This window comes from Drosophila elegans, unplaced genomic scaffold (assembly GCF_018152505.1).
Source record: "Drosophila elegans isolate 14027-0461.03 unplaced genomic scaffold, ASM1815250v1 contig_149, whole genome shotgun sequence".
Classification (NCBI taxonomy): Eukaryota; Metazoa; Arthropoda; class Insecta; order Diptera; family Drosophilidae; genus Drosophila; species Drosophila elegans.
The window spans coordinates 24,468,553-24,486,314 of NW_024545513.1; the positions used below are offsets into that span (position 1 = coordinate 24,468,553).

The 17,762-nt window shown below is 35.9% G+C and overlaps 3 protein-coding genes across 7 annotated transcripts in view; 2 read left to right on the forward strand and 1 right to left on the reverse strand.

Moving 5' to 3' along the window:
- The window catches only part of LOC108148145 (tyrosine-protein phosphatase 10D), a 49,008-nt gene extending 44,301 nt beyond the window's left edge, over positions 1–4,707 (reverse strand). For all 5 annotated transcript variants that reach the window (XM_017275006.2, XM_017275004.2, XM_017275003.2 and 2 more), the window contains exons 1-2: positions 4,426–4,707; positions 2,360–2,758 (exon numbers count right to left, since the gene is read on the reverse strand). In XM_017275006.2, coding sequence (XP_017130495.1) covers positions 2,360–2,473 — 114 coding nt within the window. In that variant the 5' untranslated portion in view covers positions 2,474–2,758; positions 4,426–4,707. The remainder of the gene's footprint in view (positions 1–2,359; positions 2,759–4,425) is intronic.
- Positions 4,708–5,826: 1,119 nt separating this feature from the next.
- On the forward strand, positions 5,827–8,770 carry LOC108148175 (nudC domain-containing protein 1). Its single transcript, XM_017275076.2, has 2 exons — positions 5,827–7,274; positions 7,830–8,770. The coding sequence occupies exons 1-2, from the start codon at positions 5,969–5,971 to the stop codon at positions 8,312–8,314; spliced, it is 1,791 nt and encodes a 596-aa protein (XP_017130565.1). The 5' UTR covers positions 5,827–5,968; the 3' UTR covers positions 8,315–8,770.
- Positions 8,771–9,146: 376 nt separating this feature from the next.
- Positions 9,147–10,345, forward strand: LOC108148178 (transmembrane emp24 domain-containing protein 3). Its single transcript, XM_017275079.2, has 2 exons — positions 9,147–9,277; positions 9,352–10,345. The coding sequence occupies exon 2, from the start codon at positions 9,430–9,432 to the stop codon at positions 10,063–10,065; it is 636 nt and encodes a 211-aa protein (XP_017130568.1). The 5' UTR covers positions 9,147–9,277; positions 9,352–9,429; the 3' UTR covers positions 10,066–10,345.
- Positions 10,346–17,762: the final 7,417 nt, after the last annotated feature.

Genomic DNA, 17,762 nt, shown 5'->3' on the forward strand with positions numbered 1-17,762 from the left:
TTATGCACACTTTACGAGTCGAATTTGGGTGAGAAACAAAGGGGTTTCTTATTGAAAAAGGGGCAGAAGCCCGAGTGTTTTGGTGTCAATTGCATGACAGTGCAGGGTTGCCTTTAATTGCCATCCTGCACTGACTTCTTTCCACCACTTCCTACTCGAGTGTTTCTTTCTGGCGAATGTCTGGAAGAAATTCTCCCCATGTTCCTGTTTTTGTTTCTGTTACGGATGACACGTGTCCTGGACATGGAATGGGTGTGGTTTTTCCCGGGGTTTGGGGAGTGCGAGAAAATTGGCGCCTATCTGCGTTGTGCATCTGTGGATTCTGCAAGGCATTTAATTACCCACCTTTCCCTTATTTCCCCGGCCATAAAATCCTACCGAAATAATTGTTTTTAATTTTTCTGTAAACCCCATTTTGCGCTTCATTTAAGCCAACTTTTGTACTTTTATCCGTGACATATTTCTTAATACCCATTATTAAACCTCTCTTCGAGTTGCTATGTTACAATAGAAAATCAACCAAAACATTTTTAAGTTGTCTATCTATAAAATCAAATCATATTCACTTCTTGGATTTAAACCTAGATAGTAACACAGTTTGTCTGACATTTTATCAATTTAAACGGAAATTTACTCGAAAAGCATTATGTGGATATGTGCTTGCATTAATAAATGCCGCATGTACATATGTATATAGTCGTGGTTATTACTTGACTGATACGTGACTTATGGCCACCAGCGACGAAATAAGTTAAGATTGTATGTGACCAAATGGAAAACATTTCTGACCATTTATCGGTGCAATGCAAAAATAACAAAAAATCCGACAAGAACAACCGGTGGAACAACTCGAACAACTAGAAAAGCAATTGAAATGAATCTGCCGGGAAACAATTGGTCAGTTAAATTAGAATTTGAAGGCGAAATTGTGGGGGAGCAGTAGCCGTTACGCGCCAACAACTTTGTTAAACAAATAAAAACAAACGAGTTCGTCAATGTAAAATGAAACCGAAACCGAATTAAAACCGATTCACTGCCGGTTTGGAATTCATGCCAAGTCGTGCCTATATTTGTTACAAATAATAACCAGTAGAATCCAGTAAATAGTATACATGTCGACTTAAGTAGAGTAAAGATAGTTTCATAAAAAAACCAAATTATCATAAACAGTTTAACACGACTTAGTTGAGATTTATGAAAGTATTCATTTTTCATTAGAGAGAAAAACAGGAAAAACTAAGGCTAGAAGCCACGTTAATTATTTGTATTAATAATTTTTATGAAAATTGAATTCGTGCAAAACTGCGAAAGTTGAAAACCATTAGGAAAATTGCTAATTTGATCACTAGTTGGATGCAAAAATTTGTGAATTGAGGTACAAAATTATTATGCAAAACAAAAACCATAATCAATACAACACGAATTAATCAATTAAAAATATATACATATATATGTATATATTTGTAAACAAAATCTGAAAAAAACCCCCTTGGACTCCAAATCTTAGTTTTTTATTACATTTTTAATTCCAATCTATGATTTAGATAAAAATTAAACTTGTATCTTTTAATAAAAAGGTTTTGTGAATTTATTATGATTGTTTGATCGTTTTAAAGCAAATTAATATTCCGTATCTATGGTAGTGTCACATTAAATGTTAAGTTTTTAATTTAAATTGTAAGCTCTCTGGGATAAATTAATACTTTATTCATTCCTTATCTGCAGTAAAATGTATTTTATTTCCTAGCTGTCTCGTACAAGATTTGAGATGCAAAATCTTGTTTGGTTATTGTTGGTATTTTTGCAATGAATTTGCTTTTGTTTGTTGTTTCCTCAAGGTCTTTGATTGCGGGAGAGTTTGTTTGTCTGTACTACTCCGTACAGAGAGACAACGAAATCCACATGAACAATAACGATAGGAAATCATGATGCGAAATAATTGAATTTAATTAACATGGGAAAAGAACAAAGACAAAAACGAAGACGATTTCCATGTGGGTGAATAATTGTGGAGTCGCAAATAAATAAATAACTCTCAACAATGTTTGTAGAATCTTGCGGCATTGATTGCCCTCAAATGTAAAAAGTAAATGAAGTAAACTGTTGTGTCTGCATCAGCTTTATCAAAATGTTGTTTCCTGATGGTATTGCTTCTGGTTGAGTTGAAGTAAACGAATGTAAGACGTTTTTAAATAGATTTTTATCTTAAGGCTAAAAACCCCAAAACCTAGTTATATATTTTTTCTAGTGTTAAAAATAACTTTTTTCCTTATGTTAAGAAACCTTGGTCAGAGGTCTTCGTTTCTAAAAATCCACCCACTATTGTGTTTTGGACATGTTTCTTGTTTCTTTAGCTTACCTTTAGAGTAAATGCTGCCAGAAATGCTAAACTCCAGAGCCAGCAATGTTGTGGAACGGCTTTTTGCCTTTTGAGTCGGATTCTAGTAGTGGCTTTACTAAGCTGGTACAACATTTTGGGGCCGTCGTTTTGCTTTTCGTTGCTGTTTCTGCTCCTGGCTCTCTTTTGTTGTCTGGCTTTTTTTGTTAACTTTTGTTTTGTGCGATTTGTGGATTGGTTTTTTCGCTAGTTTCTTTCGATTTCGGCCAGTTTTAGCGCGAGTTTAGTCTTTACTTTGGTTAAATGCATTGTTTACACAATTTTCTCGTCAGCGCGTTAAAACTATATGTATATATTTTTCTAAATCCAATTGGTTGAATTTTTAGTTGAAAATGGATTAAAACATTTTTGTTTTGCGATCTGCAAGAGAGTATGAATTTTATAAATGGAAGAGCAAGAAAGAGACAAAAAGCGTGGCTATCTCGCTCTCTACCTGCTCTGTTTCTCTTCTTCTTCTCTACCACTTTGCGCATGCGCCAAAAGCTTTTGTGGATTTTTTATATTTTGTCTGCGACTTGTTTATAATACATATCTCTTTACTGTGGAACACATTTTAACCTCTTATGTAAAGTTTAAAATATTTTAAAAATAATTACAATAAGCTGGATTTCATTGACTTCAATAAAAGTGTGTAATTTATCGTATAATTTCTGAAAAATAATTTCAATAAGTTTAAAGCTAGTCAGTAAATTTGTAATTTTAATTATGAAGAACAATTTCTACTTGTAAATTATAATAAAGGACCCTTATTTTAGTGAATATTTGATTATTCATTGCATTAATTATATTTAAACCTCAATCGCAGATAAGTGCTAATTAATTGTTCTGTCTTGTGCAGTTGCCAAAAATACTGCTGATCAACAATTTTGCCCCCGCTGACGTCATTGAAATATTTAAAATATCGCTGCCAGCAAATAAAACAAATAAATATAAAAAATAAATACAACTAAACCTTAAAACCAGTTTTGCGAATCGCGACGCTACACGGAACAAAATTAAAATGGTTTTGATTGATATTATTTAATTTTCCATTCATATTTTTGACCTGATTTTAGTAATATAAAAATTTGTATTCAGCTAAATGCTTATGTAAACTTATTATTGAAACTGAAACTGAAAACAAGGTTTTTTTTATATAAAATAAATATTAAATGTATAAAATAGCTGTTAAGCTATTCTTATTCAACTAAAGGTTTATTACTTAAAACGGACAAATGTATATTGTTGGTTTATAAGTTAAATATAAAGCATTTGTTGAAAAATAAACTCGGAAAATAATAAATTATCCATTCAAAAATGTAGTGTAGTTGATTTAAGCATGTTTTCAAACGAGTATATATATCATGATAACTCAAAGAAATTATATTATGGTTTTGCTCCGTGTACGTTGTGTTATTGTTGCTATTTGTTGTTGTATTTGGCGCTTGGCAACATTGCCATGCAAAAAAGACCTTCAACTTTGTTGCAAAGAGAGGAAAAGAGAAGATTGATTTGATTGATCTTTTTTCTTTAGCTCAGGAGAAAGAGAGAGAGAGAGCTTTATGATCTCGGCACATACAACACAAAAACAAAACAAAACAAGTTTTTATTTATGTATTTCTTCACTTCTTATTTATGGTTGAATGTGGGACAAGTTTCTTTAATGCGGCTGGAAATTTTTCGCAATTTGTATTGATTATTTAATAGGTTATTTGGAAACAAAAACAACAACAACAAAAAAGCCGAAAGAGAACAGGAAGTGGAGAAATTGCTGCACAATAACAAAAATTCAAATGAGGCTGCGAGTGGAAGAGAGAAAGCAACGGCATGCCAAAAAATAAATAAAAAACAAAAAAAAAGCTGCGTAGGTGTTGCCGCCCCCTCCCCTTGTCTCGCTGTCTCTACCTGTCCCCATCGCCCCCTATTACTCTCTCTATCTCTCTCAGTCTTTCCTTTTTATTATTATTGTTGCACACACGCACACACAAACAAACAACTCTCAATTTCTGCTTTTACTTTAAGCTTTAATTCAGCATATCATTTCTTACGTTTTCCACTGCGTTTCTCGATTTTCTCATTCACCAAAAACAAAATCATTTAAATATACACCGAAAATATTGTGTATTTTATTTTTGATGTGATGTCGCTGGTTAAAAAAAAATAACAAAAAACGAAGACACACACACGAACGAACGCGCACGCACAAGCACACGCAGACACGCGACGGAAACAGACGCAGAAAAAGCGGAACGGACAGTCGACAAAGTTTTCGTTTTCGAGCGCTTAAATAGATTTTGTCCGTCCGCTCTCCTGCACCGTTCGCTCTTCAACTCGCTCTTGAATTAGTGGTGGGGAAACATCGATTCACAGCACTAACTTGAGGTGGAGAAACATCGATGAGAATCGATGTCATCGATGTTTACAAAACATCGGTTACATCGATGCTTGGCGAAGGCAAAAATGATGATAACATTCTTTTATCATCCGTTACAAAAGCGACGATGAAAATATGAAGGATATGAAAATATGGAGGACTTGGATAAATTTCTAAAAAATAACTTGTATTAATATAAGCTGTATGTGTATGTGTTTGCCTGAACTTGAACGCATTTTCGTACATTTGTACATTTGCATGGAATCGCAACCAAATTCACATAACAATTTAGAGGATCCGGATTCAAAAAAGGGAAGGTTTGGACTACTAAAAACAAGCATATTCAACTACTGCGGGGAATCTTTAAAGACAGCTGGCAACAAAACAAAAACTTCTACACCAAATACACAACGAATGTATGTACATCCAGATCGCATTAAATATGGGAAAGGCGATAGAGCAATAGAGTTATTTGTCGGAAGGTTGTCGTTGCATTACATCAATGGGCGTATTCAGCAGAACAACATGATCACTAATCACTGATGGATCAGTTCATCCAAGTATTTGGCTTACACAGGCATTTTTTTTATCTCAGTATGCCGAATGGGAACATTTTAAAAGTGTATTAGCTATTTTCAGCGATTTCTTGCTAGTTTTTCAAAAATTCGTTGAACAAACTTTTTTTGTATCGACCCACCAACACATACAAATTAATTTCAGAATTCTAAAAGAAGTCCTTAATTTATTTTTAACACTTTCAGACAAAAAAGAAAAAATTTTGAGTTTTACAAAAGAAAGTATTTTTTGAATAACTTTTGAACGGAGCATCGGATCCAAGCAAATTGGGTGTCATTCGCCGCGTATATTCAACAAAATTTGTAATTTCACTAAGAATTTTACTTTAAATTATTTTTTTTTATGTTTGGTGTATTATTTGTAACGACTATCACAGCAAATTTTAAATTCTGCGGCTATATATAGTAGTCCCTCCTAAGCACACGCTGATAATTAGTTGATTTAATATTTCTAAATAATCCCTTTTATCGATAAGAAGTCGACAAGCATTTGCTATCGAACTGTCATCACTATCCAGCTGACGTGCGATTTTGATTTGATTTTGTTTTCCTTTCCAAATTTCTATTATTTTATATACGAAGTCCACTTGTGGCCAGGATCAGGATCGGGATCAGGATCCGGAACAGTAAAACAAACTCATAATGCCGGTGGTGGAGCTGAACGTGGACCGCAGCCTGGTGTGTCCGAACTTCGATGGCTACAAGCTGTCCTTCGATCCGGTGCCGGTGCTCCGCCAGGAGATCGATGTGAATCCGATGCGATTGGAGCCGCACCAGAATCAGTACTCACTGCTGCACGTGGAACTGTTTGCCCGGCACAATCTCCTGACCTCGGACCCGTGGTTGCGGCACCACAGCTACTATATAAACGGACGTCACGAGCTGGTGCAGTGCATCTACGATCCGCAGAGTGGACGACCACGTGGTCAGCGGGTCGTCTGCACCATAGACTACCGCGATCAGGGCGATGGATACCAGCATCTGGCCGGCGACTACAACTACTCGGTGTGCTTCGTCTCGGAGCGATTCTGTGTGATCTGCGATGGCATGACATCTTACCATCTGCTGGACACCGGGGATCGATCGCGATCCGGTCTGGAAACATGGCAGCGGATCACCCGGGCGCCAGTGGATCCTGGCAGTGAGCATCGCGGCTTTGTCCTCTACGATGCCCGACTGGATGTGGTGCAGGAGCGGAAGCAAATCTCCCTGCTGGCGGGCCATGTGGCACGACGGGATCACAATGTGGGCAAGGAGGATGGCCAGACGCACGTCCATTATATGGACCTCACCTGGGGACGCTGGACCCAAGCGCTGGCCAGCGGCGAGTGGTCATACAGCGTGTGTCAGCGATTGGAGACCACTGGTTCGTTGCACTACTGCGCCTTTGAACCGCGTGCCGAGTCCCTAATCCTGGCCAGCAATCGCGAGGTTCAGACACACGAGCAGCGCCTGGCAGCCGATGATGCAGCAGTAGTCGCAGCAGCCGCAGCAGCCGCAGCCGCAGCAGCTTCTTCAGATGTCCAGCACCAAAATGGCCATAGCAACGAGCATAGCTTTAGTTGGACCCAAACTGATGACGATGTGCTCATCCGTTTTCAAACGCCCGCAACTCCCAGTCGCAACGATTTCACAATACGCTGCACAAACTCCACCGTTCTGGTGCAGTATCTGGAACAGAATCTCCTCTCCGGGGATCTGTACTCCCATGTGGACGTCGATCTGACCACCTGGACCATGGAGGCAGATGGTCTGCAGCTGACGCTGGTCAAGGCGGAGCACCTGCACTGGCCGCGATTGCTGGCGCTGGAGGATTCTGCGATGCCCGACGAGGCTGACAAGGATGAGGAGTCGGCTGCCGTGGTGGATCCACCGCTGCCCATTCCCAACCTCGAGGATCCCATCGAGGAGTGCGACCTGGGGCTGCCCGACGAGGAAATTAAGATGGGTGAGTGGGTCATTTTTGTCACAGAGTTATATATTCATATGATTTCACACGAGAGTTATACATATGCTTTAAAAGTATAACAATGTTTCGAAACCATTAGAAATTTTATTTAGTAATCAAACAAATAATATAATGTTTACCAACGTTTCGGAAATAAGAGAAGATGTTCATAAATCTAAAAATTGTTAAATTCAAGGACGTTCTGAAACCAATTACAATTATAAATATAAATCTAAAACAAATATAAAAAATCATTGACTTAGGTGGCATTTGAACCTCGAACTTTGGCGCCATAGTAAATTTTATATTTCAAAATGATTTTTTTTCTTAATTTATTTATACAATGCTAGCATAAAGTTTAAGCTGAGAGCTTACCAAAATGGTTGCAGCTCTAGCTGCTTAAGATTTTAAGTTGTAATCTTATTTATTTTCACTAATTTTATTTTAATAGCTTAATATAGGGTTTTTTTTAATTATCTGATTTTATTTATTATATTAAATGGGAACACCATTAATCGTCATTTTTTGATAAAACATTTTTGCGATCTCTTTCAGTGCGCTTCAATTTGCCCAGCGGGACCATCACCCACACCATTTTCCTGGGCTCCACGCCACTGCTTTTTTCCGCCACACTGCGTCCTGGATTTCCGGCCGCCTTTGCCACGCGCCAAGGTGTCGACGCCTCCGTTTGGCTGCAGATGTACCAGCCCAGTCGACCGGACGAGTGGAGCGTCCGCCACGAGGGGCAGCTGCATGCCTTCGGCTATGTGCAGGCCTCCAAGGAGCAGCGCAAGTTCACCGTCTGCTGTCCGGATTTGGAATATGTGGCCATCTGCGAGAGCCAGCGCCATGTGCTCGTCTACCGGCCGCGCCACGATTCCGCCGATGGTCTGCGCAAGCGCAACGGCCCACCAGTCACCGTGGGAAAACAGAACCTGATCAGCCTCGATTATGGCATCGGCGAGATCCTGGGCGTCACCACCGCCAACAATCTGATCACCATCCTCACCAACTTTAACCTGATCCATCTGCAGGTGTGAGGGATTGCCGTTCTCCCTATTTTGACCTATTTACGTTCAAAAAAAGAATCGTTGATTAGGCAATAAATGCATTTCGTTAACCCATCAACCCAATGACCTCACATTTAGAGCATAGAATGTAATCTATTTTGAGAGTATCATACTAAAAATATGTGTTTTTTTTTTTTAAACTCAATCCAATGGATAATGAAGTTTATTATCCAAATATATGTTTCGGCATATCGTTCATCAAAAATTTCTATATATAAAAGTACTAGTACGTAAGTACGTACTTAACGTTATATATGTCTCAGTTTGTTCAGAACTATATCACTGAGAAACTCAGTAGTTTATTTCCCATATACATACATTAATTACTAAATTTCATAGGAGTAGTTTGTCTGCAATATAAAATGATGCGAGTTATGATTACAAAATGTAATATAAACAAATAAATAATAAGTTCCCAGGATAAAAGATTGTTTATTATTGTTGAGTTTTGTCAGTAGCAAGAAAAATGTTTTTTTTAGTCATATTTTAGAACCTCCTTTGAAAATTGGGCATAAACAGTTAAAAATCAACAAAAAATGCAAATAAAACTGATTTGTAAAAATTTCTTAAGCAAGTATTTTTTATTTTATAAAAAATAAAAAGTAAATCACAATTAATTGTGCTTACAAAACACATACAGTGTCCAAAAAAAGTTTACGAACATTTAATAGGAGATTTTAGTGCCAAAAATTAATTTGGCCACCGCATATACATACATATATTCAAGAAACTTGTCAACTCTGCCGTTGACCGCCAGTTGCCGATAGGCGGCTATTCAAATGCCGATAACACATACGTGTTCACGCAGTGTTGCATAGCGGCCGACAAAAAGAGTGTTGACACGTGTCAGAACATTTCGGCCAGAGTTTAGTGTTTTTATGGTTCTTTTATTTTAGCAATTAGCAAACAAAACGTAATCCGGACGGAAGCTGGGTGAGTGCAGCCGCAGGCGATGACTGGCGTTTGATATCCGGAATCTATATAGTGACCCGGGCTACGTATTTCAGCTGGCGAACTGGTGAATTGTCATCAATCGGAAAAAAGCAGGAAGGCGGAGCACCAGCAAATACCAAAAAATAGCAGCCATGAACACACAAATCAACCTGGCCGTAGTCTTTCTGGCCCTGATGCAGTGCATCGCTGCCGTGGAGTTCACCTTCGATTTGGCCGACAATGCGGAGGACTGCTTCTACGAGGTGATCAAGAAGAACTCCAGCGCCTACTTCGAGTTTCAGGTGTCGGCCGGTGGGCAACTGGACGTGGATGTCACCCTTAAGGATCCGCAGGGCCAAGTGATCTACAAACTGGAGAAGGCCACCTTCGACAGCCACCAGTTTGTGGCGGAGTCGACGGGCGTGTATACGGCCTGCTTTGGCAATCAGTTCTCGGCCTTCTCGCACAAGATCGTCTACGTGGACTTCCAAGTGGGCGAGGAGCCAGCTCTGCCCGGCGTGGACGAGCATGCCACTGTGCTCACCCAAATGGAGACCTCCTCGCAGGCCATCCACAAGGGCCTGAACGACATCCTCGATGCCCAGACGCATCATCGCCTGAGGGAGGCGCAGGGACGCAAGCGTGCCGAGGATCTCAACCAACGGGTGATGGTCTGGTCCTCTCTGGAGACGGCCGCCGTCATCCTGATCGGCCTCGTCCAGATCATGGTCCTACGCAACTTCTTCACGGACCGGAAGCCCAGCCAGGCGCACTACGGCCGCCTGTAGAGGATACGGATTTGGGTTTTGGGATCGATAGCCTTGTTTATAAAGCCTTTGATGTGAAAGAGAAGCCCTCCCCGCCACTAACCCCAAAAAAATGTTGTCAATCTCGTCTTAGCCACAACGTATTCATTCCCCCAAGGGCGGTTCTTTTTTTGGGGAGTGCCCCACCCGAATCCAACAACGACGTTTAATATTTTTTTGTTAAGACCCACCCGAAAAACAGAATGGTTTTTTTTTTTAAATACATGCAAAAGCAACCATAACTTGATAGCTAAAGGTAAAACTATGAGTGTTTTAAATGGGGGTCCTGAGACTTAATTCTAATAATAATAATATTTAAGATACTAAGACATAGCTAAGATCTCTTACGGAAGCAAAACATTCGGTTATAAATTGTGCAGAGAAGATAAGAAGACCGTGGAAAGACTTTGTTTATTTTAATATGTATTTGTCTTTTGGTTAATCTTATTATTTGTACCCTTGCACTGGGCTTAAATCTACCGGCTTGTAACATTTTTTTTGTTATAATAACAAAAAATTGTACATGCAAAAGCAACCAAAAAGTTTTAAATGGGGTATCCTTAAGTTAAATATTCAATTTCCCTTTTTCAGCAAAGATACTAAATTGTTGATCAGATAACTTACAAACACAAGAAAATAGGTAAAGAGAAGTTAAGAGATAGTCACCTTAATTTGTGTTTGTAATAATATATTTTACATATTTTTTTTTTGGCATCAATCTCAATTATTCTTATTAACATTTTTATTGCATGAGCTCTAAATGCTTTGGTTTTATTTTAGTTCAGCCCGAAAACAAAGAGAAGCGTGTCAATAGTGTATTCATATAGTTGATATCATTTGCCATAGCCTTTGTTCATCAAGTAGATTGTATGCCTGAGATCTGTTTCACAATCAGCTGAATCAATATAAAATAAGAAGTATATAGTGTAGAGAAAATACGTTAAGAGAAACGACCATTTAATTGAGTACTCATATTAACAATAATGAGCAAGAAAAAGTACTCAATTACCCGATAGAGAGACACGGAGAAAAGTTTTCACTTGATATTAAAAAGACAATGAAAAACAAAATGAAAACTATTTTTTAACAGCAAATCATATAATCAGAACTTGCTAAACTCTTTTAAAAAATATAAAAAATTATATTATTGTTATAAAAATACAAACATCAAAATATTTTAACATAGACATATTAAAGCTTGGTAAGAAACTAGTGAAGAGTAAACCGTCAATATATAAAAGTAATGATAACTAATAACACGTACGAAATTTCTTTATCTTCTGTCTGTCACACAATTATCATTAATTTCCATTAATGCACTAATCTTGTGAATTAGTATCTATCTTATCAGCATGATAGTTTTTTTTTCGAAAACTGGTTTAATTTTTTTTCAATCTATTTTTTTATAGTTGATAAGACATCTGGGTTTCTGCACTCACACCCAAATATATCATAGGTAATACGATTACGAAATCGAGACGAATTTGGGTTACTAAACGACAATTATGCAAACAAAATTATTGCCACTGCTATGATAATGCCCCATTCAAACGCAATAAATCTTTTTAACTGTTTTATGTACGGGCTGTCATCTTTTATTTGTTGCTCTTCATTGACTGACTTTTGGAAATTCGCAGATCTTTTGTCAGTCGCGGTGGCATTGCCAAACATGTCCAGATGTAAATACGATAAATGGTATGCAAATATCATCGTTTGTCTCTATGCCAATTAATAGTATTTAAATCAGTCCAAGACAATGACAGTGACACATCGTTGGTAGTATGTCTATTGCCCCTTTCATGACAAAAGATGCTAAAACAAAACAAAAACGATTTGGAAAAATTCAATTTTTATTTGATTTTGATCTGTGTTCCAAAAAATAAACACTAGAAAACAATTATAGAGTATGGTAGAATTTCTTAAACTCATTTCTACAAACATTTTTAAAATCTCAAAAAAAAAGTTATTTTTTTAAATTGTGAATGCCAATTTGAAATTTGAACATAATTTATCTCGAATTTTAAACAAAAAACCTATATATTTTTATTTATTTTTTAGAGTTTTGACAATAGATAAAAATAAGACATGTAACCAAAGGTTTGTCCAGCATATGAACTTATATATTGATGTGTGGGGAATTCAAAAAACATATTTTTTATTTAAACAGTATTTGCGGTTTTTTTTTGCTGTAAATGCCAATCGTTTGAAAATTGTATGACTAGTTGAAGGGTTTTTGACATTCCAAAGTGCGCCCATTAATTCCCAGGATATTTATAGGAAAATCATTTTTTAAAAGTGTGTTTTGCGTTTTTAAATTAAAGACATTTTTCTACTTTAAAAAAAAAATTAATAAATCTATTATTTTTTCAAATTTTTAATTATCTTTAGCATTATATTATTTGGTCTGTAATTCTTAGTTACTTACCTTTCACACTTCCAATTCTTTGAAGAAAAATATTTACCGGCATTGAAATTTCTTGTTGGTTTTTTTCCCAGCTCGTCAATTAATTTATTGGTTGGCCCTAAGAGCTGATGGCCCGAACTGAAGTCTTGACTTGGCAACAACTTGGTTATTGACTTGGCCCACAAGTTGATACCAAAACCAAAGTGAAAGGGAAGTTAAAGTGGCGGCTGAAGGACATTTGTAAATGAATTGTCAGCGGATCGATTGATTGATGTCAAAATGGGGTTAATCAATCGTCAACAGCGTCTTGCATGCCAATTAATCCACATTTATAATGATAATAATAATAATAACGCGAGTAATCGTGGCACACGTGTGTCAAAGGTAAAATCACGGACCTAGACGCCAAGATAATTAGTAAGCTTAAAAAAGAAGAAAAAATTTTAACACATTTTTATTATTATTATTATTTTTATTAAAAACAAAACCAATTTTAAAAGGGTACTAAAATCATATAAAAATTTATATAAATAAAGCATTACTGTTTGTCCCATTATAATTCCAATTAGAAAATGTTATTATTTCTTCCTGTGCAGCAATTATTTCAGCAAGGACAGGGGAATGGTTAATATTGGCCAGCAGGGGTAATTAAAAATTAAAATTTCCAAATCCATTCAGTTTTGCATGGTATGGCTCAATAGGTAATAGTCAATCAATGAATCGTCACTGTAAAGGCCCCCAAAACAAATAACCCAAACACCCCGCCCTTTTTTTAACCCTCCTCTGAAAAACCCCTCCAATCCTCCTATTATTGTAAACTTTTTTGGACAAGAGGTCGCCGCTTTGGCTGCTGGAGACTCTTCAGGTTTTATGTATCAATTAGTAGTCCGACGACACCGGTTCCAACCGATCCGTCAATGGGAGATCTTTGGCCGGATGCTGCGAGGGCAGCTTGAAGCCTTCCAAAGATTCGGTTTTATAAATACACAGATATTACAATTTTTATTTGAGTTCAAATTTTGGTAAATCAAGAAATTTCCCTAAGACTCAGGCTCTTAGCTTCTAGTATTGGCTGTGCTGTTCGACAGATGGCGCCACCTAAACTTCGATTGTTTTGTAGGGGGAATACTTTTCTAATAGTCGGTGAACTCGACTTTAGCCTTCTTTCTTGTTTTAGTTTCGTTTCTATAACGAGAGTCTAAAACTGTAGCCTAAGGGCTTATTTTTAAACGACATAAATTTTATTTTGATACTTTCGTGGCATTTATGTTTATTAAATATTAATACTCGTCTTACTAAGAAATGTTTCATACCCAAAATTAAAAATTCAATTTTAAAAATTTTTGGGGCTTATCTGTGAATAAAACCTTTTTTTAATCTTAAGGAAATAAAATCAAATCGTAAGGCAATTGCCCATTTAAATTTCTTGATCAACCCACTTGTCATACACATTTATCAAATCGATTCGGTATCCCTTTTCTTTTCGTTTTCATTTTCGTATCGTGCTTTTTTGTAGTAGTTAGTTTGTTTATCTTTATCGGCTTTGCCAAATATTTAAACTACACAGAAATAAAATATTTATAATTTTCAAACAAAATTGATTTGATCGATTTTTGTTTTATAAAGTATTTTGAAGAATTGTTGGTAGTATTTAAAATGACTTTTATTTGTTTACACATAAGCAACATATTTTGTTTCTGTGTAGTTTTACTATATTGCGGTTCCAACAAGTTGTTTGCTGTTGTTGTTTCTGGTCGTATATGGCACACATATTTTATGGCTAAATATTCCCATAGTCAATACGTATGTAAATCAACCTTCAATGGCCCACTAATGGGTTGTGATGTTTGTTAATGTGAATATATTTATATTTTCACATTTTCACAGAGAACAGGAAAGAGAGGGATCGAGATGCAGAAAGAGAGGAAAGGAAAGCGAGAAATTAAATAATTAACTAGCCAGGCAATATGCATATCAATTTTTTTTTTTATTATGCCAACAAACTGCAGGGGAACTCTCATAAATAATTAATAATGTAGCTCTTATGCTAATTTAAGTTGGTCGAAAATTTATGGCACGAAAGAATTGAGGATTGGGCCTACCACAATTCCGGATAGAGTTACAATAAAATGCATTTCACAACTTCATTTTGTAATAATCCTTATTATAGTTTGATAAATGGGGTAGTAATTATACATAATTTGCTTTCCAAATTGACTGCATTACAACTTAATTAAGTATGATTTGAGACCGCAGTTAGGCCAAATAATTTAAATTTTTGTAACTTAAGTTTAAGAAATATTTAACCTTATTTTCATTTTATCCCCTTTTGCCAAATTAAATTGAAGAGCAGAATTGTTTTTTGATTTTCGGAATATTTTTATAAATGAAAGATTTATAAACACCATTCCAGGGGATCATTTTGATAAAACACGTAACTTTGATTGTTTTCATAAATATTTTAAAATACCATAAATTAATGCAATCCACAGTGAAGCCAATAAATGCGATCCGATAAAAAGCGTTCACACATTGTTTTATTTAATCAGTTAATAAGTATCTTTGGGGCAGACCCTTGCTTTTTGTTTGGCCAATATTTCGATTCATTTCAATTCGATTCAATTATTTGCATGTCCCGCCTTTGTTGACCATCTCGTCTGACATTTTTCCTGCCATTGCCGGCCTTTTTGTGTTGGCCAAGTTGTTAGCGATCGCTCGGCATTTGTATGCATTGGCTTGTCTGTGGGCCAAGTATGCATAAAATATTTAAGCCAAGATGGGTCAAGGTTTTTGGATTGCCGGCGAGGGGTTAAACCACCGCCGTCGGACGCCATGGGAAAATTACTCGGCTTTCTGTTTATGTTTCTGCGGAAAGTCAGGTGAAAGATGTCGCTATAATAGTTATACAACGCCATCTGTTTTGTTGTGATTGGCTTGGATCGACTATGAATAGAGTCATGTTTTATGGGCCTAATAGATAGGCAATGTGTGAATGGTTGGCCTTTATTCATTGAGATTGGTTTTGATTAGATCTCTTCAACCTATTCTGGTGAATGTAAAAAATCATCAAATATATAATGATCTGATCTTTACCATTTTGTAAATATTTTTAATATATATATGTATATTTTCTTCTAATAATTTATTATGACTCAATATAAAAATCTTATGTGGTCTAAACTATAGAAGAATTTATTAGGTATTTTACTTAAGCTTTTAGAATTTGTCAAATATTTATATTTCATTGAATATTAATTTATTGTATCAATTGAATTTTATTCGATATTTTTGATGATTTAATTGTTAGTTTAATAAGCATATGCTGTAGTTTGATTAAAAATGTTTTAAAATGTGTCTTAACTTTTTCTTTTAAAATTTTTGAAATATTTTAAGTTTTGATACAATTTCTATTAATTTATAAAATCTAAAACGTGTTTTAATTTTACTTTGTGAATTGTTTATAAATGCCCGATAAACTAAAATTATTTATTTTTCTTGTACGCTTAGTAACTGTTATTCAAATTATTATATTTAAACAGCTTTATTAGTTTTAAAACTGCATTTTAATTTTCAACAGGAAAATAAACAGCTAATTTTGAGCCATCATAAACCAGCGACTTATATTGCACAAGAATCCACGAAGATATCGGTTAGCAGGTGGCGTTTTTTTTTCAGTTTCATCCAAGGCGGAGATGAGGCGACATGCTTATCAATATTTAATGTTTAATTCATGGCTCAAAACCGAAGCGAGCCGACACGCATTGCTAATGACAGATGTAATAATTTTTTGGCAATGCCAGCCAGATATTTAGCGAGCATTTTGCGAAACCCCCCTCCCGATGGATATGCATATATGCAAAGCTAAAGCTAATAACAGGAAATCCAAGCCACCCGATAACGAGCCACCCGGATTGCGCAATCCGGACGGAGAACTCACGGCGATCGGTGACTGATGTCCGATGTCCAATGTCCGAGGTATTTTGGGAGCAGGCGTATTAATTACATCCGCCCAAAGCACACGGGATTGGGGATTAGCTGGCCTACACTGAGAAAAACCATGGCTACTATTCACTTTTTGGATATTTAATTCTTTAGGAAAGTCCATTAATATATTTTCATATGGAATAAAATTTTAAATGCCTATCAAATCTATGTATTTAAATTTAAACTTTAATACAAACAAAAGTAACAATTTAATTTGTAATTATCATACATACATTTTTAATATCTTAAAAAAAATATATATATTAAAGATTTATTACAAAATTATGGGGTCTTAAAAGGGCTGATCATAAAATGTTTATAAATTTTTTTTAATTTCCAACTTCCCTATGAAATATTAAAAATAATATATAACCAATATTGAACTTATCCAAACACACCGTAATTTTTTCTAAATTAATATTTTCAGAAATATTTAGAACTTATTTATTATTAGTTTAGAAAGTCTTTTTCTTGAATAAATCCGTTGATTAAGCTAAGTTGATTGTAGTTTAATACAATTGAGCTAAACAATAGTTTCAGAGATATATATAACTTATTTTAAGTGTTTAGAAATCTTTTTCTCAAATAAATTAGTTTATTTTAGTTATTTAACCTAGATGAACTAAATATGAGAAAGACTGGTTCCACAATTCTGATTTTAATCACAGTTTTTTTGCTCAAATTATCTAATCATGGTCAAATTAATAGATATGTGTACTATTATTTCCAATTTAATCAATACACAATCTAGCTGGCTGTTGGCCCATATAATCTAATCATGGTCTGATCATTGCATGACTATATGTTTCAGAATTAAGTTAATTAGCATAGCATAGATTTTGACCAGTTTTCGGTACTTTACACATTGTATTTTAATTAACTAGGAAATGTATTTGTGCTACTAACCCTTGTATATTAACAAACACCATTGTTGTCCAATATATATATTGAGGGCTATTTGTTTTTCTGTGTGTAGTTGTAGTCCGGCAATAACTCAATAAGCCGAATCTGCATTTTCGAGCGAAATGCGAACGATGGGCCACAGCCAAAAGCAAAAGCGCAACTATCCGAAAATGTTGCGCAGCAGCCAACACCAACTAAACCCAAAACTAATGAATGTTGGCAAAAGATGATGGAAGTTCGACCATCGAAGGGGGAAATGGAAATGGAGATGGCGATGGCAATGGAGATGGAGATGGAGATGTTCGATCGTTGACGATGAAGATGCGTCAACTTGTTTTTGGATGGCTGAATGGGATGGCCCTTGTATAAAACGCGTGGCCAGGTCAAT